The following is a 21600-nucleotide window of genomic DNA, read 5'->3' on the forward strand; positions in this document are numbered from 1 at the left end:
TTCAGTTATTTTAGGATAAACTGAATCAGTTTGATGCAGTGATTTTTATACGAAGCAAAGTAACACGAGAAAAGAGTTTTCTCCAGTCTCACAATCAGTCACAAGTCCCGGGCACTTTAAATAATTCTACTCTAGATGTAAATAAGCGGCTTTTAAATAAAGTTTTATCGATTCATTTTTAAAACAACTTCCCCCTAGTGTTTTACGACTGTCGTAGCAGCAGCGGCTGTCGCCATAACAACGTAGGGACGGTCTGAAAAGAGCGCGTTTTGCGCCATACGGAAAAAGGAATAAAATCGCTTACCGAGGACCAGTTTAAATATTGTAATTATTACGACTAGTGTCGTTCCTCTTTAACATCCGGTAAGCTAACTGTCAGTGACATTTTTTAAACTCAGACAGCCATTAAAGCGTTAAACGCACTACGCGTTTTATTCGCGTAGAGGACTTTACTTCCTGCCCCTGGTGTCGTTGTTGCGGAAGTGAAAAGTCTACGTGTGGAAGAAAGGTTGGCTTGACCGTATTTGAACACCTTACACACCAGCACTGCTCATGTCCAATCCAGGTTAGCTGTTTCCGTCGAACCAGTCTTCCTCACCCATCCCTCCTCCCCCCCTGTTAGGCAAATGGATGCTTTGAGCGGTAGTCGGGGCGTATAAATGGGACGGAGAGGTGACGACAAGCTGTAATGTTGCGCCGGGTGCGGCAGTCTCTCCGGCAGGTGCTGTTTCTGATGGCCCGGAGACCGGATCTGCTCTGCGGGGCTATCGTGCTCGGCGTCCTGCTCGTTTTGGCCGTCAAGTTCACGTGCAGGTAAACATGGGCACGAGCTTCTGTTTATCCTCTGACAGCGTGAGCTTGCTTGTGTGTGACCAGGCTAACACGAGACCCCTTAAAACACAAAAGCTAAGTGTAATGGTTATTTAGGTGAGCGAAGAGCGGCGTTGTAACAGTGTTAGGTCGTGAATGAACTACCGGTACTCGTTGTCTACAGTAGTTACAAACAAGGGCTTCATTATTAGTGCTGCTAATCTAAAACTGACGTGTACTGTAGACAATGAGATTAACTAAGGACATCGCCTTAATCTTTCAAGGAAAGGTTGGGCGTTTTTTACAGTTTTTTCAGATAAAACCCAGAAAAGATTGCAGGGAGATCATAATGAGATTATTAATGTTTAAATAGTAATATCTGGTTACAGCCCTGACACACTGTGCTGTCATCATCTTGCAGCTTTGGCCTCTGCAACTTTACGGTTCTTCAAAGCTTATACCACTTGTCATTCAGTTATGGTGAATGAAAGTGCTGAAATCCTAAAGTGTAGCAACTGTTGCTGAACGATTGACTTGTTGGCTAAGCAGTTACTCAGTCGTCCTCTCGAAAACCCAGCTGAGACGATAATTGCTACAAAGACTGAAACTTGAAACCGACTCCACGCAAATTATACCAGGCAAATTCTGCTTCTCGTCATGTTGAGGTAATTTTGTTCCCCCTGTAACGATGTAGAGACATTTTTGCATAGCCTCTGGGGGAGGCAGAATGTTTAACACAGCACAGTTTTTCACATTGCTTTCTGTGGACGCAAACATATAGCCTTTCCTCCCCTCGTATGCAGCTTAGCATACCCTCCATTTCCAAATACCATTGCTTCTACTCTCATTTTCCAAATTTAACACATGCATATTCCAATATGTGCAACTCAGAGTAGTATGCAAGGCTGGAGGTTACCTGTAGCATTAACATCAACCGATGATGGACACACTGCCATGATCAGCGAATCTCGCGGAAGTGACACAGAGTTATAGCTTATGGATTTAATAACCTGGCAAGATCTTATTATGTGACCGTGATCTCTTTGCACCCCTCAGCGTTACTCTTCTCATTTATTTCTGTAGTCGTGCTAAGAATGTGGTGGCAGCAGCTCGGCCTCCGGTGCGTTTCTTTTCTCCTGACGCCCCGGTGGTGGATCTCTACTTGGGTCAGCTTGACCAGGTGAAATTCAAGGATTCAGACTTGATGGCATTCACTGTATTTTCCTTTGTTTGATACTTCATTTGCTCAAATTGTAAAAGGGAACAAATGGAAAGAGCTAAGAGGGTTTCTAAAGCTCCAGTTAAATGTTTTGGCATTGTTGTCATCAAACTTGTGGTGCTCTGTGAGATTGAAAGGGTTTTTTTCTTCACAGGTGGAGCGTCTCAGGAGTGTGGCCGAGGTGTCCTTTATTTTCTTCTATGCACCATGGTGTGCTCACTCTATGGCTGCGCGACAGGAAGTGCAGCAGGTCGCTAAGAAGCTGGCCAAACAGGTACAAGTGAACGGAACCTCCACCACTCAGGATTGTTTAAACATCAAATATTTAGATGTGCTTTACTGGGCAAAGACTAAGGAAGCTGGAGATTGTTCTTACGTGGACACGTGTTATGTTATCGCTTGTGACGCAAAGTGTTGGGAAGAGTTTATAGGAGCAGCTTGACAGACTGCAGTAAAGAGTGACTCTGACATAGTTGAGTTAATAAAATCTGTTCCCTTCAGCTTAAATACACACTCACACATTTTTAGCTTGTGTCTCTCTCTCAAATGCAAATTCATAGTCGACTTGTTATGGGCGTGTTTGTTAAGTACATGAGTCATTACAGTGTGTGATTTTACACCATTTTGTGTGTAGTCTACACATAATTTTGCTTATCTTTGTTTCTTAATGTGTCTCTTCAAACACACAAACACAGGTGCAGTTTGTGGCTGTTAACTGCTGGTGGAGTCAGGGGAAATGCAGGAGGCAAAACCGCTTCTATCACTACCCCGTCATCCATCTGTTTTATAGAAGGTGAGACGGTGGGCTTCTCTTCACTTATGGTGGGAATTTGCTTTCAATAGCTTTAGCAGACAAAGACGAATTGGGAAGCCCCATAAACGTTAGCTCAGAGAAGACGATGTTTGCACGTGGCTTCTTCTTTGCATGATAGATGGCACAGCCGAACTGTGTTCACAGACGGTGATTTCTGGAAGTGCTCCTGAGCCCATGAAGTGATTTCTTTGACAGAGTCATGCCTGTTTTTAATGCAGCGCCTCCCAAGGGCCTGAAGATCATGAGCATCCAATATTGATTTTTGGCTGTTTCGCTTGCACACAGAGATTTCTCCAGATTCTTTGAATTTTTTGAGGGTATCATGTCCCGCAGAGGGTGGGCTAGTGAAAGTCTTCACAGTATTATGTAGAGAAAAATTATTTCAGAAGTTTTAATAGCATAGGAATAGTAACTCTGCCTCTTGAAGATGCTCTTTCTTTTATACCTAATCATGTTGCTGACCTATTGTAAATTAAGCAGATTACAAAATGTTTTTGTTGTTGTTGGGTTTTTTTTAGTACCACTTACTTTTCCAGCTTCTTGTTGACCCCACCCTACTGATATGAGACCTGTTGCTGCCATCAAATTCAAAATGAGCTCATATCCAGAAATGATGAAATGTATGAGTTTAAGCAATCAGTATGTTTTGTTTGTTCTTTTATGAATGAAATAATTTTTTATTTACTTTTGTATTTGGCTGTTCATACACAACTTCAGTCATAGACGCGCATATTTAGAGAGGCTAAAGATGTATTTTAATGCAAAACTGTGGGAAACCCTTTGAATGTTTTGTTTCTTAATTGTAATTTAATTATGATTTGTTGATATTTATTAGCATCTGTGTTTTCCACAGGTTTGGGCCAATAGAGTATAGAGGCCCATTTTTGGCTCCATACATAGAAAGTTTTGTACTCAGAGTCATCACACCACTGACTTACCTCCCATCAAGAGGTCATGTTGAAGAGTTCCTCTCCTATCACGAGGTATATTTGAGCTTTACACTTCTGTCACTGAATCACCCACAGAGTGCAGCCAACTGTAATGATCTGCGTCTTGTGCGTTTCTAGCCTCGAGTGGTGGGTTTCTTCCAGTTTAACTCTTCCCCCCAGCCGCCAGGATACATCACATTTCTGTCCTCTGCCCTGCAGGTCCTAAAAAGGGGTAAGAAGTAATCACGCAGCTTCAAGGCTGATTGTTAACATGATAAACATTTTGGCTTGTCAAGCATGGGATTAGAATTCGAGGAGAGGCTGCTGTTGACGAAAAGATAGCAGTGGTTGAAGCAGAGAGAACCTAAATGTGCATTTTACGATAAAGGGAACATAAATGGTTGAAGTCACAAGTTTCTCTTTTTTATGGTGCAGATTTCCGTGGTGTTGTACGTTTTGGGGTCGTGACCAACAAGCAGGTGGCAGGAGCCATCTCACTAACAGAGGATGAAACGGTTTTTCTCCACAGAAGATTTAACTCCTCTTTGGTAAGCAGCGTCAACGCATGTTGTAGATGTGGTTCTTCTAGAAAAAGCAATTAAACACTAATGACTTTAAAACTGTGGATGTATATGATGCTGTATGTTTATTCATCTGTTGTTTAAGATTTTCCCCAGGAACGACCTTAACTTTACGTCTGAGGCCATTTGTAGATGGGTGTTTGAAAACCGTGAGACGGTCCTCCAGTGGCTGCAGCCCCCGGGAACGAAGTCTCGCCTGTTAGAAGAGGAGCTGACTAAAGGCCCTGCACTGCTGCTGTTTGTGCCGCACGATCCTCTGGGATCACAGCCCAGCCCTGCGCTACAGCAGGTGAGCAGAAAAAATCAGACGAATATCATTTTCGAAATGACAGAAACGCTTTATTCTCTTACAGATTTGATTTGCAGCTATACTATTATTATACACTGAGCTAATGTCATCTGGCTTACCCATCTTCATTTAGCTGCCCTGTATTAAAAAAAATAAAAATAAAAAAGGTCAGTTTCTCTGATCGTGTAACTGAGACTTAAATAAATATTAAGTATGCTGGTAAAGGGAACTTTTACAGTGTAAGAAGCAGGAAAACGGGCAAGCATAAGGATTTGAGGGAGTTTGAAAGGGTGACATGGTGATGGCTATATTACTGGGTCTAAGCGTCATCTTCCTCCTCCTCAGGTGCTTTTTATATTAGAACTTATTTTGTATGTGTATATTCTGTAATTGTGTTGTTAAACACTGTATTATTCTCCTTAAGTTCTGCAGATTAAATCATTTTTAACCCATTTTGTTTTTCTAGGTTGCAGACATTGCTGTGCGTTACCACTCCTGTGACAACAGCCACCACTCCAGCTGGGACAAAAGTTTCTCCTTCCACTCACTGTGCTGCCAGTCAGTTGTCCTCCCACAGTCGAGCACAAGCGTGTGTGAGGTGTGCCTCAGCCTTTCGTGGCCAAGCTTCGCCACCTCACCTCTGCACTGCTTGTTCCCTCCCTCGATCCAGGGAGGAGACATATTTCAGACTTATCTCAGACGCTGCTGCCTCCACCAGCTCCCTTCCCCCGTGTCCATTAATAGTGCAACCGCAATGGGCTGTAGCAATTTTCTGGACAGCTACAGCCCATTTAGTCAATACAGTGCCTGCTGCAGAAAAGTAGAACCTCAGCTCAATGAATCACAAGCCAAAGAGGAGTCAGAGATGCAAAGCGTTCCTCCTTCCTTGATCCCTCCATTCTCTGTCCCTCAGCCGGAGGGAGACGGCATCACCGGGCTCCGTTGTCAAACCAACAGGACACTCAGGTTTTATGTGCTGGATGTTGCCCTGAACTGGCCTCTGGCAGTCAGGCTCGGAGCATCAGGCAACAGAAGTGCTTCTCTTGAGCAAGAAGATGATAGGGGCGGTGACGGGTCGTTTGCTGCTATTGTGAACCTGAAGGATGAAGTTCATTATGTTCTTCAGCACACTCCAGCAGCCACACTAACAGAGTCTCTGGGTAAGACATGGACAACTTTCATTCATGTAACACGGGCTGGTTTTGTTTTGTCCCAAAAGCTGGGAGCTCAAACGATTTGCAATTTTTAAGACATCTGGTGATTTCAAAATCCCATATTGTGTCTCTTCGGTCTCAGACTAGTGGGTTACTTGTGGTTCCCAGCATATTTAAAAGTAGAATGGGAGGCAAAGCCTTCAGTTTTTGGACCCTTCTTTGTGGAACCAGCTCACACTTTGGATCCAGCCAACAGACACCTTCTCTAATTTTAAGATTAAAAAGGTTTAAAACTTTGATTGTTGATAAAGCACGTAGTTAGAGCTTGATCAGGTGACCCTGAATCCTCCCTTAGTTTTTCTCAAACAGGTCTAGGCTGCTGGGGGTTTCCCATGATGCACTGAGTGGTTTTTCTTTACTCACCCTTTTCCACCCACTATGTGTTTATACAACACTCTGCATTCAATCTTTAGTTATTATTAGTCTCCCACTATCGCCAATTGCTTGCTGAAAGTGAGTTGTCTGATTGTTGGGGTTTTCTCTGTGTTATTGTAGGGTCTTTACCTTGCAATAAAAAGCGCCTTGAGGTGACTGTTGTTATTTAGCACCATATAAATACAATTGAATTGTTTTCAGGTCACCTGGTTGTTGTGTGTGTTGCCAACAGGGAAGCTGCTGGAGGAGTGCCCTCTGTTAGACAAACTATACAGTGGCAACACTCATAACATGGTTGAAGGTTGTTGTTCAAGTCTCCTTGGCGTTTTTAATTTTCATTCATTGGCCGTCATAAATGGTGATACTGACACTGGCAAATAGTTAATATTAGCCGAAAATATCCACCTCCAATATATCAGTCAGTCACTGGTTTCTACAAATGTCTTTAGGGCCTTTGTAAAGATGAGTCATCTGTCCTTGATGACATTGTGATGGTGCATGCACACATCTGGCCAGATACAGTGTGAAGTTGGCATAAAAGTTATAAAAATCATTGAATTCAGGCCGTCTGGTTTGCAGGAAGTTGGCCTGTAACAACGTTTTAATCGTCCAAAAAAAACACTTTCTTTAAAAGATCCTCTTCCTTACTCTACTCAAAATAGACTCAAGCGGCTCTCTCACTACAATGTCCGATATTTAGAAATACTGAAAGAAATCACAAGTCATATTATCTCACATGACGAGTCAGGTTAATGACCAAAAGTCAAACATTTAGTGGCTGATAAATCAAAAGTATAATGAGGGCGCTGGGTCGAGTTCCAGCTTCTTCTAGTGAAGATTCTCGCCTCTGTCAGTGCTCCCCAGGGTGGCTGTGGCTACAATGTAGCTTGCCATCACCAGTGTGTGTGAATGGGTGGATGACTGAATGTGTAGAGCGCTTTGGGGTCCTTAGGGACTAGTAAAGCGCTATACAAATACAGGCCATTTACCATTTGAATCGTATTCTTGGGCTAATTCTGTGTTCATGTTGTGCGTTTCATTGCAGAGGCCTTCATCAGGAACTTCAGCGCTCCCTACAGCCTCTTGCAGAGACACTTGGTTGGAGAGGAGGACAGGAAGGGAGCTGAAGAGGAGGCGTCGCGTTCAGACGAACACACGCAGTCACCTCCACGCTTCCTCATCACAGAGTTGACCACTTCCTCCTTCCTGCCCTCCGTCATGGACCTTCAAAAGGTGACTAAGCGTTCTGAAACACCCTCAGCAAATCAAGGCAGTTTGTGAAATTCTGAATTTCTTTTAAGAATTTCTGTAAAGCAACTTCCATGCACCTAAAAATAAAAACATTAAGATATAAAAACAGCTGCTTTTTACAGCTGCAAGCGTGATTTTAATGGAGGCTTAGTATGCTGCGTGCTCTACTTATGGAAGCAGGTAGTTTGCTAAACTCCTGATGATGCCAATTTGTGTGTTGTAGGACGTGCTGCTGTTCTACTACACTCAGTGGTGTGGATTTTGCTCTGTTCTCAACCACATCATCATCCAGCTGGCCCGATTATTACAGGGAAATGGCACCATCACAGTGGCCAGGTACAGTTACTGTCTGTTTACAGTTTTTCTGCAGTCCCGGTTGTAAGTGTACCTTTGATGATAGCCTGAGTAAGAATTAAGGCAAGGTGTACCTAATAAAGTGTCAGGTTAGTGTATAATGTGTGATTGAGGTGTCTGTGTTTTGAAATGTAACAAAAAGCATATTTTAAAACATTTCGGAAACCGGGTGACCTAAACACAGTTTCCCATATATTTATTTTATTAAGCGTGTAAAGCATACGAGAGAATATTAGCAGTGTGACCCTCATTTTTGAAGAAAAAAAGTGATGCCAGCTTTGTTTTTCCTTTGCATAGGGTGAATGTTGCACGTAATGACCTCCCCTGGGAGTTCATGGTGGATCATGTTCCCTCTATTCTTTTCTTTCCCAGATACAGGTAAGAATAAATGCAGAGAGGTGTGCACAAACAAGGGTGTGGCCAAAGGGGGGGGGGGGGGGGGGGGTTGGATCTCATATTTCTGCAAAAAATAGCTTTGATCTTCACACTGCCTCAGTGGAACTATAACTGCAAATGATATAACTATAATGATATAACTTAAATGATACACACTGAAATGCCAAAGTGTTCATTCTAAATGTAAAACAATACATTTTATTGAAGTCCTACTCATAGTCCACATATGAGTGATTAGGTTTATGGCCTACTACAAGCTAGCTGCTTTACTTTGTATATCTCTCTGTTAATGTAGCTAGTAATTATTACATTGCAATAAGTTGCCTTTATTTTTTAAACAGTTTTCAAGTGGCTTCATTCATGTGTTTAAGACCTATTCGAATACCCGTCTGATTCTTAGTCCTTCTTGACACCTCAGTTAAAAAAACAACAAAAAAACTTTCATCAGTGAATTTCAACAGAATATTTTTCACTCTTGTGTTCTTTTTCTCTTCCCTTTAAGAAAACACCTTAGTGTGAAGTTTCCTGACAACCTTCCCATCACATTACCCAACCTCCTCCGCTTCATCCTGCAGCACTCTGGCTCTTTGCATCACGTGCACAAACCGTCTGTTGAGACAGAAGGTCCCGGACACAGTCCTTTCCTTGGGTCAGAGTTTCTGACACTCCAGCGTGAAGTTCAAGCCCTGCATCACGCCCGGGAGCGTCTCTCCCAACAGCTCGCGCAACTATGGCGAGACAACCGACGACTGAAATTTGAGGCCCGCGCCTTAGAGACCGAGAACGCCGAGCTGCAGCGAGAGAGGCGGAGCTTAGAGGAGCAGCACCGGGAGAAAAGCCGGCAGCTCAGTGAGGCAGTGAGGCGGCTGCAGGAGCTGGCAGACGCCTCTGAAAATCTGCTGAATGAGAACACACTGCTCAGGGTCCTGCTGAGGGCGCTGACGGACAGGACAGAGGCTAGAGAGCAGGCGGAGGTGGAGAGGAAGGAGACGGAGCAGAAAAGAAGCCATTTGGCCTCCTGAGCACAAGCCTTATTTTCTGTGAGAAAATAAGGCTGACATGAGGAGATCCTCTTCAACTGCAAAAGGCAACGCCCAGTAAATTTTCTCACAAGCAAAAATAAAGAAAAGATGACAGTTACCATCTTCCAAGAAACACTGCTACTCAGTCAGGCAGGAATATAAGGAGAGATGAGTAGGACAGGTGGGAAGGCAGTGAAAGAAAAAACACGCAGCTCTTGTGCTGTGATCATATGAGCTCGTCCAACTCTTTAAAGTTCCGTGCCAACTTTCCAATTCAGACTTCCCAGCTGTGATGCTGCGCTTGCAACGATTTATCGACTGTTAATTGTGAAGGAATAACAAGAGAATCTGGACACACCCTGCAGCCAAACGAAGCTTCCTTTAATTACTGTAAACCAAGTGCAAGATAGTTTCTTTATTAGAAAATAAAAACACCATGGATGGGCTGGACTCACCTGTATCCAAAAGTCAAGGTTAGTACATTTGAAGAGCAGTGATATACTCTGCAGTGTGAGTTTAAGTGATTCACCCATGACGCAGTGTTTCGCATGGAAAACCTCGCTTGGAAAGGGAGGCTACGATACTCTTAATGTGAAAATCCCAGACTTCGTGACATTTGTCTATTTAACCTTTGGAGGCATAAATGGAAATTGTAATCAAACACTGAGGAAGTCTGGACTTGAAAACAAATAAAGCTCTGAAAGAAGGCCCCGGGCACTTTCCAAGAACTCGCAGGATGACTTCACCTGCTGTTCTGTGAGCTGAGAGTCACATGACTAACCTCCTGGAAACGTTCCCCATTAATTCCTAAAATTCAAGCAGCATTGGCTCACGTTGATTCATTATAGTTCATGTGACACGTTCATGTGCTTGATTTATTTTCATACTTGTAGTTCTTGTCTTTTTAAGTTGTGTGTGTGTGTGTGTACATGATGAACAGATTGGCTTCCTTAGTGTTTTATGAAACATCCAAATGATAAAAACATACTGGTAGGAATTCCTTTAAAGTACATACTTTTACACTGAATAACAACTCTAGCTCTGAATCTTAATTCCTATCTGGCATTTATAGTTCAGTGCTAGCTGACTTTTAGGAATTTATGAGTAGCTTTCATCACATTCTCCGGAAATCTGTAAAACACAGCTATGTTTTTCCTCCATTGTTTACTTTAAAATGCATTTGCAGTACTGGTGGTGCAGAATTTGGCTGCAGGGAGAGGGCTACTAATAAAACTGAGAAGTAATTTCATGCCGAATACATGCTCCCCTCGTTTTGTTTGGAGCTATTAAGTGGACTCGAAACAATCGGTAAGATTTTTTTTTTGATTTTTTTTTTTTTTGTGTGTTTTTGAGGGGACACGGTTGTTTTGTGAAACTGATCTATTTTTACAAGAATCCTTGAATCACTAAATATTTCTATGTAACTATTCAGGTATTATTAACATGCTGCAATTGTTTACATGTGAAATATTGCACTGGTTTTTACTGATTAAAACTCTTCTTGTATTGATGTGCGTCTTTGTGTTTGAGCACAGTGTTGTGTTGAGATACAGTTGATATACCAGCTTTTACATGTAAGGACATGATAATAAATAAAATAATGTGGTCCTTTGTAGGACTTAAAATGTTAGATGAACAACAACACGTGACATGTGATGCTGTGTCATTGGTTATTTAACACAAATTAGGCCAAGATTGAGAAGCAGTGTGTGGGAAACTAACTTCATCCTTACTGCTTCTATAGGAAATAAGAAGGTGCTCGATTGACTGATCATGAACAGGTGTGAGCACCTCTGTGAAAGCTGAACGTCTGGCAGTTTGTCGGTCTGCAGCATTCTGGGAGGGTTGTGAGGCACTTTCCAAACAAACTGTAGTTCATCATTATGCATTGAAAACAATCAACTGGTCTTCCCAAGAGTGAACATCCTAGCAACCTTCGCCCATGGTCAGAGTGCAATATTAAAAGGAGCTGCTTTAAAAAAAAAAACACCCCAGGAGCTTCATCTAAGACTATAGCTGTCGCTTAGATTCAGAGATGGGCAGTAACGCGTTACTGTAATCTGATTACTTTTTTCAAGTAACGAGTAAAGTAAGGGATTACTATTGCAAAAACGGTAATTAGATTACCGTTACTTTCCCGTAGGAACGCTGCGTTACTGCGTTACTAAAACCGTGATTTTTTTGCGAGAATGTCTCACGACAGTGACGTAAGCGAGTGCGCCGTTAGTGACAACAGCTGTGTGCAGATCAACAATGGATCACATATAGATTGTGGGAGAGAGTATGAGCGTGCAGCGTTTAAAGCGTGGAAGTACTGACCTTACTTTGAGTTTGATTCCATAAAAAGTTACAAAAACGTTAGCGTCCGTTGTGCGTGGGAAGAAAACTTCTTTTTACAGTGAAAAAAACCCCTAAACGTCCAAGCAAGCACCGAGTGCGTAACGACGTAATGGGAAACTCGCAGAGAAAGTCGCGGATTCTTCAACTGACCGCGGCACACCTGCACCAGGGTGAACCTCCGCCTACCCCCAGTCCTGCTTTACAGGTGAAAATAGAGCAACAGGACCGCTGAGTCTTTGACTTTATTTATTTTCTGCTGTGTTTTACTTGCATCTATTTGAAAGAGTGAGTGAAAACACAAAAAATATTTTATGTGCTGGAATGTGCAGAAAATAGGTTTAAATATTAAACAAATTTCTTCCAGTCAGAGAATGTTGCATATAATTAAATTTTTGCTTGATGCATAAAGTTAAAAGATTAAAACTGATAAAACAAGTTAAAAAAAAGAGATTTTTCCATTGGATTACATTTTGTATGATGGATTATGTAGAAAAAGTAGAATTGGGCTGAAAGATCTATCGCTTTATCACCTCTTCAGGTTGTAAATCGTGTTTTTAAAAACTAACTAAGTAATTAATTACTTTTGAAAATAAGTAATCAGTAAAGTAACTGGATTACTTTTTTGGGGAAGTAATCAGTAATTAGTTACTGATTACTTTTTTCAAGTAACTTGACCAACACTGCTTAGATTGTTAAATTAGTTTTTAAAAAGTCTGTCACAGCTTAATTAGGAAACCTTGAACAAGTACGGCTTGTTTGGAAGAAATTTAGGCTTGTGAATTTGTATCTGAACAAGGCACAAGACTTCTGGAACAACCAAAAAGCTGATGTTTGACCATTATGCACTGAAACAGAAAACCAATGAGCACAAATACCTCATACCAACTGTCAAACACGACGGTGGAGGGTGATAATTTGGGCTCATTATAGAGTCACAGGACCTGGGCACCTTCCAGTCACAGTAGACCATGAACTCCTCTGTATACCAAAGTATTCTAGAGGCAATTATGAGGCCATGTGTGCAAACAACTAAAGCTTTGCCTATATTAGACCATGCAACCATCCCAAGCACAGCAGCAAATCTACAGAGGAACAGCTGAAAAATGAAAGAAAGTGTTGCAATGACCCTGTAACACGGTGGACTAATGTTGACTACATTGATTCATCTCCATGTTTGTTGTGGAAGTGGCACTGGTTTGGGACTGGTTTTGTGTGTCACATTTGCTCCATCAATGGCTGTGATGGGGTTGGATTAATTGAAGGTGTGTGTATTTGATTGCACTGATACTCTGGTCTACTTATAGCTCACACTACAAACACTGCTGTGATATTTTGTCTCTGTGCAGGTATGTCATATAGCCAGATATAAGATGACTTGATTGAAATATATTTAAATATATTTATGTGAGTTGTAAAATGAAGATGCGGTGATATTTAGTCTCTCTGTGGAGGCCAGGGCTTACTGTATGCCGCAGCCTAAAGGCAGAGTTGGGTTTCTGAGCCTGGAGTGATTACCAGCCTTCTACTTACAGGGTGGTGGGTCATGGAGGACAACTGCTGATCCCTGTTAACTGGTCAACATGTAAAGTGTAACTGACTTGTGGCATATCTGGCTCTGGCCTCGGACCGTGTGTTTTATCCCTTCATTTTCTGATCATTGTAGTAATAAGTGATTACTTCAGGTTATGGCTCCTTCATCCACTGTTTAACATTTAGAGTCAAGTTTGTGTTGGTTCTTGTTATTAGTGTATTATTTATTTCTGGATTGTTTTGTTTGACCAGCAATGACTAAAAATTTACACAAACATCATCTTTTATTATCCAAAGCTTTAGTACATGTTTAGGGATTTCATATCCTAGGATTTTTTTCCCCTGAAATTTCCCAAAAGTTGATGACTTTTTTCCCCCCTATTTGGATCGACCTTTCTCTTTGTGAAGACCCTGGTATGATTTAGAGGTACGTTGATCTGCTTGTGTGCTTCAATCAAGATATTTATTACTGCATTTTCCTCTTGAGATATTTCTAGTTGTTATCTAATTTGATAAAATCTGAAGTCTTTAAAAGTCTTTACTTTTTAATTTAAACTCCCTCTTGAGTTCATCAAAGCCGTTGTCAGTGTGTCCTGGGGTTAATCTGTAACCTGGACACGACTGATTCTAAATTTGGGATCCAGTGTTTGTTTGTAAATCCATATTTGTCCCAGATCTGGGATCATTTATGTGTTTTGATCACATTACTTGAATAACTGTTCAACAACTGATTATTTTTTATTTTTCGCTCCATCTACCTACTTGTTACACATTCAATCTGCATTTAAATTCTCTCAGTTTCCAATGACAACCACACGTGTGTAAGGGAACATTTGGCATGAAATGATGCTGTTGCACAAGTTTTAGAATGTGGCTTTATAAATGCAGAACAGATATGACACTGTATGAGCATGAATTCAACATTGCTGTGCTCACCAGTGGTTAAACGTCTCATTTAATTTGGAGCAGCGGGAACATGTGCTGCTAATTTCACTCTGAATGCAGGATTATGTGGCTTCAGTTACTGGTTTTGTGCAGCAGTCTCCTCAGAAATGTCTCTTTCATATCTTTTTGCATCGTTTAGCTCTCGTTGCATACTTTTGCACTTCGCAGCAGATATGATACACTACAGATACACTACAACACTACACCAAGTTATTGGTGTAGCAGCAGAACTGCATGTACACAGGAATAAGACTACACTGATGGTAGTCAGAAAAAGGGTGGGTCAGTGAGGCTCACACTGAGAGTCCAAGGATCTCATGACTTATTAAGTAAAGGAGGCTGACGGTGAAGGTAGCCCTTTCAGCTCTGCACTGAAACCTCTTCTCGCTGTGGTCACATATCCGGCCCCCCCCCAAACTGTAAGTACTCTGCTTTAACTCACAGATCAAGTCTAACACTGAATATCTTTGTGTTATTCAGACTTTTTTTTTTTTTACATTTAGGACAGCTTTGATCATTTTCTTAAGTTTTTATCTTGAAATGCACATTTTTTAATGTGTGTACACAGGAAAAATGGCAAATGCACAAGTTCCTGTTGGTGAGTTTGTGCCATACAGTCTGTATTTATGTAGTCCGTGTTACTCTTAAAGCTGAGCTCTAATTTCTGGTGATTTTATTTAAAAACCTGATTTGTTTTTGCATTTGCTCTTTTGGTGCTCTCTATCCTTGTTTTTCTGCAGCTACGGTCGGTCCACTGGGAGACAGCCCGGTTCAGATCGCCTGTCCTAACTGCCATCAGATAGTCCTCTCCAAGGTGGACTACTCTGCTGGTTTGCTCACTTACATTTTCTGTGGAGGGCTCTTCTTCTGTGGGTAAGAATAGTTCAAGCATTGTTTGCTTCACTATGCCAATAAAATAATTTTACAGATTTCATACAGCTCCTCACACTGTGGCTGGAAAACCTCATGGAAACTGTTTGGAAGTGAAAACATGCAAAAGCTGGACTAAAGATTAATGTCACTGCAGTGAGTGAGTGAGTTTTTAGCAATGGATGGTATTAATCTGTCAAGCCGTTGAGCTCTCACAGATACAGTGTTTTTTAGATCAGTGTTGGTGCTGGAATCTGATGCTAGTCTGATCCTATTCATTTCATCTTAAAGGAATCTTTCCTGTAATTCCTCTAGTTGTTTAGTACATGAATGCATAGGGAGAGCAAACAATAGCATTAGCTGTTTAAGCTAAGCTAACAGCCTCCAGCTGCAGATATGCAAGTTGGATCAATCCTTCAATGTTGTTTTACTTAAATTACTGAGTGATGTAGAATTACTCTCCCACTATGTGCATATTAAAATTTATGCCAACGTGCACAATACTGAAATAACACTAAGACTTAAAAACATTGCTATAGCACCACAGTGCCACAGCTGGTGGTGCAGTGATAGAAAGAAGAAGGAGATGTTTGGTTTTAGTTATTAAACTTCTGTTGGTGTGCCAATATTTTTTTTTAAAGTGAGCACCACACGTTGAAAACCCTGGCGAAGTAAAGGTGATTCCTCTTCTGTGGATGGTTGCATGTTTACTGGTGTCCCTATGTTTTTTATTTGTCACAGTTGTGGCATCATACCAGTGGGCCAGCATGTTTAAACTAGCTGCTAAAAATAAACCAAGCGTAATTACGAGAAACTGACTGAAAAATACACAAAGGCTGGATGCACATGTGCAGATACTTGCTTTTAAACTGAGGTCCAAGCTCTTGTTTGGGATACATTTTTAATTGATCCTAGCTGTTTTGAATCTGTCGGACCTGATAAATGTAAAAATGACAATTTCATTTTTTGAAAAGTATGTCCAAAAACTGAAATATGATATCTGCTGCCACATGTCCTGATATGGTGACAAAATATGACCTTACATGAATGAATGAATGAATGAATGAATGAATGGATCTTTGAAGGTTAAAAAAAAAAAGAAAATAAAAAGGATATGAGTAAATAAATCTGACCATCGCTGCTGTCATTTCCAGCTTTGTTTTAGGCTGCTGCCTCATCCCATTCTGTGTGGACCGCCTGAAGGATGCCAAGCACACCTGTCCTATCTGCAAGACTATACTTGGGGTGTATAAACGCTTATAACTCAAAGACCTGCATCAATTTATACATGGCTTTTTGCAAACAAAACACACTTACAAAAGGTGACACTAATGAACATTTCCTTATAATTGAATAACTGATAATCTCGTGACTAATTTGCTGTTGGTGTACAAATGAAATTAGGCGACCTTTTTAACAATTTCTCTCTCAAAACCTTTGAATATTAAAACACTGACACCAAATAACGAGCTCCAATGACTGTTTTAAGGCTGTTTAAAATGTGTTTATTATTGATCTCTCAAATACATTTTCATAGTAAGACTGAATAAAGAAAGAGCTATCATGAAAACTGTTACCCGTCACCCGAACCTGTCATTTTTCTGTTGAGTCCTCATCCTTTTAAATATCTTAATTTAAATGGAGCAATAAAAAAAATAGAAAACAAATAAAGCAAAAATATGACCTTAGAAATAGTTCATGAAAAGGTTTCAGGAAGATTTAGTAATCAAAAATACATCATTTACAATTTGTCTTATTGCACCTGCACTATTTTGTTCATAGCGAGCGTTACAAGGAACGAAGCAAATGCCCTTCTGTTTAACATTATTTCCTTCTATTAATGATAAATTAAAACAAAAAAATTATTTCAAGCCTTTATCCAGTTATCTACCATTTTATAATTCATATTCCAATAATCTTCCATGAGAAAAGTTGTCTTTACATTACAACATACTGAGAAGTGATGAGGAGTACAAGAAGAGCGAAGAAAGAGAAGCCAGCGTCTCGGACTGGAGGAGCATTGCCTGGAAAGAAACGTACAGTCACATTAGAGACCAATAAAACGTTTTGCCCTTGATTTAATTTCTTTATCTGAATTATTTGTGGAACACTAGCATATCAACCACACAAAAGCCTCAACAAGTGGGCTTTTTAGAAAACTCTGACACTGCTCGATTAATCACTGCCAGTTCTTTTTAAGCATCTTTTATAATTTATTTATTTATATGGTCCAATTCTGTCTAAAGGTAGAACAATATTTTGCATAGTATGCAAAACAACTGTCCATCATTAAAAATATATAAAGAAAATTTTACTATGATACACCAAATCTCTGTCTGTCTGCAAATTCCTACATGATCAGGAGTTGAGTAGCTAAAATGGGCACACAGGCACAACTCAGACCCTTTAAGGTTCTTATCTACATCATGTCTTTTGTTGTCATCATGTTGCCTAGCAGCCACATACCGATGGTTCTTAGTGTTTGTGCACCTATAACACCATTTAAAAATGTATCATTTTCATTTCACAACAGTGGTATGTAGTCAACCAAATATTTAATATCTTCATTTTTCATATCAAGTTGTGATCTTTACACTATCAATATGTCAAGTTTGCTGTATTCAGAGCTGTAGTGCGCGCTTGTACTAGTTTTTCTGACTTGGGATTTTTTTTATAATATGAAAATATTAAGTATTTACTGTATTTAATGCTGCCATCATTAATCACACTGCAGATCTCGCAAGTAAAAACCAAGTTCCCTTTCACCACCAATGTGTTTTTTGTTTTGTTTTTTTTCTTGTCAGTGCTTCTGATGTAAGATGATCTTTACATACTCATAACAAAACAGCAGGATATGAGACAAAAATGCTTAAAATGAGCAATTGAAAGATTTCATCTGCAGCAGAAGGTCCACCGCTAGCTTAACATTTCATGTTTTCATGCTTTATTTTGGTTTCCTTTACTTCTTGTAACACAAATCCCTTCCTGCCCACACTCTTCCTGCACAAGAATGCTCTATGTGCAGACAGTGTGCTATATTAAATGTTGAAATGTGGTACTGCTGCTTTATCTGAGGTGTTGTTCTTTGAATGTTTTAACCCAATGCTACCTTTTGTAATACTTACCCGTGGTGCTGTTGGATCCAGTTGTTGATTTTGTTGTTGAAGTTGTCCCCGATGTTGTTGTTGAAGTTGTCCCTGATGTTGTTGTTGAAGTTGTCCCTGATGTTGTTGTTGATGATGTACCCGGTGTAGTGGTGGTGGTGTTAACCTTGCCTCCTGTAAGCCCCACTCCCAGGCCATTAAGTTCAGACTGAAACTGTGAACTGATCCAGGTTTGCACCACTGTCACATTTTCATACGACTTCAAAAGTGGGAGGTTGGTGCCAAGAAGACCTTTAACATCACTAACAGTCAGGTTCTATGGAGAACAGAGCAGACACATTTTATCCTATGAGCAAATAAACACACTTACTTTAATCTTTGACAGAAAAAAAAGGACAATTTAGTTTTACAACTTATCAGCCCCGTCTAATGGTTTGAGCGAAGTAAATAAATTGAGGAACTATAATGCAAGACCCCTCCACCCCCACCCCACAAATACATAAATAAATAAACTTTTTTTTTTTTTCAAAATTAGTCTAAAATTCAGAATTCAAAGTGCAGACATGCAGCACTGACCTGTATAACACTCTCAAGCAGCCCAGTGAAGGTCGGGACGTCCATACTGATATTGGCAGACACTAAGTCTTGGATAAACCTAAAATCTGCACCCGCTGCAAGAATGGAAAAAAATTAATAAAAATTTAATTAATTAAATGAAAGTTACGTTAACTTTCAGCTGTTTAAATGATGTTTTTTGTGAATGTGGGTCTGTTTGCTTACGTAGGTAAGATTGTATGAGCTGGTAACTGGTAGTGGAGATAGTGCTTGAGCGGGTGATTGGGATAAATGCTTCATATGCGAGGGAAAACAGTTCTTGCTTTTTCTCAGTGGTGCAGCTGGATATGTCCAGAGCATCGGCGTTCCTGCAGGAGATAAAACACACAGGAATGGTGTGTTGAGTTTATGGAATTCATTTAACATTATTTATCATTAAATCAGACTTTTTTTTCTAGTTATCTAAATAATAATTTAGAGATTTATGTGGGTTCACCTGCCTTTGTAAGTACAGGATCCCTGACAGACCTTTAGCCAACATGTTCTTGTTCAGATATTACCTGCTGCTAATGTGATGTAAAAATAACCTCCAAACACACACACACTCATGCACAGTCACAGCTCTGACGCCTTACTTGATGCTTCCAACCGAAATGTTCCTGATAACAACAACATCCAGGGCGCACAGGTTTGGTCCTCTAAAGACGTTGAGCTCCACACTGCCGAGACTGTTCCCCTTTACACTCAGATACTTGGAGATGATGGCTTTGGCCTTGATGAGGAGAACCAAGCATCGGTGTGAAGACACAAGCATGTAAAGTAAGCTCACGTTCAGATTTTTTCTTCTGTTTGCTCACCAGAACCGGGTCCCACGGCCCGTTTGAAGCATCCATCAAAGAAGCGAGTGTGTCGATCTGAATAATACTCCACATGTTGATGTCTTCCATTGTTGCACTACGGGACATTGCTCCTAAGATCTGAACCTGATCTTCTGGGATGATGCCGCTGGCATTGTAAGCCTATAAATTTAGGAAGGTCAGAAGATATTTAGACTCAAATTTAGATAGCAAACTATTCAAAGAGAAAAACTGCTGAGAACAAACAAAACAATGCAAAAACACCTCAAAAACAAAACAAGGATTTAGGGTTTGAAAAAAGTATAGACTCATGCTTAACCGTCTAAAAGATCGTCAGCAAAAACTGTAAACTCTAATCATTTAACTTCCTCACGTGTTTCTGTGGAATTTTAAAAATAAATAGCCACAAAAAGTAAGAGACCAAGAGAGAAGAAACCCCAGTCAGATGCTGATGATATCACTTAACCTTGTAAAGCCCGAATCATGAGGTAATTGCCAGGAAATTATGTATATTTTTTTAAAGTGGAGTGTTTATTGAATCTTCCATTTGGATCATCTTTGCTACATCTGACATTCCTCTACAATTTATTTAGGTTTATCAGCAGAAACAAAATTGACCTGGTGATGTTGAGGTCTTAAAGACTCACAAAAGCCATGTATGACACATGGTATCACAGAGTTAAAATTTAAGGCTTAAATAATGGAAGTAGTCAGTGCTGTGGACTTTGCATGCCCTCCCTGTGTCTGTGCTGGTTCTCATGCTTCGTTCCAAAGTCCAAAAACATGCACGGGGTTTGGTCGAATACTGATTTTAAACTGACCGTAGGTCAGAATGTGTGTTATGTTTTTCTGAATGCTTCTGTGTGTTAAACCTGCTCTCCAGGAGGGGCCTAACCTGCCTCTAAATCTATGCCAGCTGGGATAGGCTCCAGGAGTTTTTTGCCACTTACCTCTCGCAACTTGCTGAGAACAATCTTTGTGTAGTTCTGCTCCTGCACCTGGTTAACGAGGGCATCCAAGTTGTCTTTGACAATGGTGGAATTGAGGCAGCTGGTGAACTGACTTATATCATAGTTTAAGGGGAATGTTAGATTAACGATAGTAACACGGGTTATGAATCCCAAAGTGCAGGCTGAAACACAGAAAGAGAAACAATTTTTGGTTAAACAGTAAATTCTCTCTGGATTCTAATACAGGGGTCAGCAACCCTGAGCATGCGTGCCAGAAGGGTTAACTGATGGCACCATCACTGGACTGGTGATTTTTCATTTTTATGGGCCGATGATTTTTTTTTTGTCAACGCTATAAACAGTGAAAGTGGTGGATTGGCCAGATGCTGGTCGATGTGTAAAAATAACTCAGTTGTTTGGTGGCTATGACGGAGCTTCCACAGAGGCCAGCAGGTGGATGAGGGAAAGGGGAGTCAGGAGGAGGAGAGACCCGAGGCGGCCGCCGGTCCGAGTGTCAGGTGAACTGAACTTCAGGTAAGAAGTTATGACCTGCAGTCTATCTGGGTCAGATATAAACCAAGTTTAGGTGCAGTTTATTTTCGTTGTGCTGACTTTTTACCGTCAGTTGCAATAACTCGTACTGTGTACTAGCTAGCATGACGGAGTTTTTATACAGCTGAGTGGGTGCTATGATGTTACTGATAGTGAACTTTATTTTATTCATAAGTAGAGATGGGTATTGATAAGATTTTCATGATTCCGATTCCATTTTCAATTCTGTTCCACCTTTGTGGGCGACCGTGGCTCAGGGGGTTGGGAAGCGTATCTGTAACCGGAAGGTCGTCGGTTCGATTCCCGGGCTCTCTGTCCTGGTCGTTGTGTCCTTGGGCAAGACACTTTACCCTACCGCCTACTGGTGTTGGCCGATGGCGCGATATGGCAGCCTCGCTTCTGTCAGTCTGCCCCAGGGCAGCTGTGGCTACAACCGTAGCTTACCTCCACCAGTGTGTGAATGCGAGAGTGAATGAATAGTGGCATTGTAAAGCGCTATATAAATCCAATCCATTATTATTATTACAAACCCAACAGCGAGATCCTAAGAGATCCACAGCCTATGGCTCTTCAATGGGGTCTCACAGGTCACTCGGAGACCTGTGTCTCTGAGTGGGAGACCAGAGATCACATTAACATGTGT

The 21600-nt window shown here is 40.8% G+C and overlaps 3 protein-coding genes across 7 annotated transcripts in view; 2 read left to right on the forward strand and 1 right to left on the reverse strand.

Moving 5' to 3' along the window:
• Window positions 1–250: 250 nt before the first annotated feature.
• Window positions 251–10760, forward strand: txndc11 (thioredoxin domain containing 11). 3 transcript variants are annotated; one of them, XM_085276244.1, is made up of 14 exons: window positions 251–508; window positions 623–813; window positions 1894–1990; window positions 2184–2303; window positions 2725–2822; window positions 3697–3826; window positions 3911–4004; window positions 4208–4320; window positions 4439–4642; window positions 5109–5802; window positions 7277–7464; window positions 7706–7818; window positions 8134–8214; window positions 8735–10760. In XM_085276244.1, exons 2-14 carry the CDS (start codon window positions 689–691, stop codon window positions 9252–9254), a joined length of 2577 nt encoding a protein of 858 aa, XP_085132370.1. In that variant the 5' UTR covers window positions 251–508; window positions 623–688; the 3' UTR covers window positions 9255–10760. The 3 variants fall into 3 exon arrangements, with proteins under 3 accessions (XP_085132370.1, XP_085132372.1, XP_085132371.1); XM_085276246.1 differs by lacking the exon at window positions 623–813; XM_085276245.1 differs by lacking the exons at window positions 251–508; window positions 623–813 and adding an exon at window positions 1362–1475.
• Window positions 10761–14359: 3599 nt separating this feature from the next.
• LOC146572226 (lipopolysaccharide-induced tumor necrosis factor-alpha factor homolog) lies at window positions 14360–17991 on the forward strand. Of its 2 annotated transcripts, XM_085276262.1 has the most exons (4): window positions 14360–14488; window positions 14638–14667; window positions 14810–14942; window positions 16094–17991. In XM_085276262.1, the coding sequence occupies exons 2-4, from the start codon at window positions 14643–14645 to the stop codon at window positions 16200–16202; spliced, it is 267 nt and encodes an 88-aa protein (XP_085132388.1). In that variant the 5' UTR covers window positions 14360–14488; window positions 14638–14642; the 3' UTR covers window positions 16203–17991. The 2 variants fall into 2 exon arrangements, with proteins under 2 accessions (XP_085132388.1, XP_085132389.1); XM_085276263.1 differs by having other exon boundaries at window positions 14479–14667.
• Window positions 16404–21600, reverse strand: part of mslnb (mesothelin b) — a 51184-nt gene continuing 45987 nt past the window's right edge. For both annotated transcript variants that reach the window (XM_085276239.1, XM_085276238.1), the window contains 7 exons: window positions 20406–20587; window positions 19456–19617; window positions 19234–19370; window positions 18824–18966; window positions 18620–18714; window positions 18065–18359; window positions 16404–16963 (listed from right to left, as the gene is read on the reverse strand). In XM_085276239.1, the coding sequence (XP_085132365.1) occupies window positions 16878–16963; window positions 18065–18359; window positions 18620–18714; window positions 18824–18966; window positions 19234–19370; window positions 19456–19617; window positions 20406–20587 (1100 nt within the window). In that variant the 3' untranslated portion in view covers window positions 16404–16877. The remainder of the gene's footprint in view (window positions 16964–18064; window positions 18360–18619; window positions 18715–18823; window positions 18967–19233; window positions 19371–19455; window positions 19618–20405; window positions 20588–21600) is intronic.

This window comes from Mchenga conophoros, linkage group LG6, assembly GCF_057382185.1.
Source record: "Mchenga conophoros isolate Kocher_MC1m ecotype Shallow Benthic linkage group LG6, M_conophoros_male_GT1.1, whole genome shotgun sequence".
Lineage (NCBI taxonomy): Eukaryota > Metazoa > Chordata > Actinopteri > Cichliformes > Cichlidae > Mchenga > Mchenga conophoros.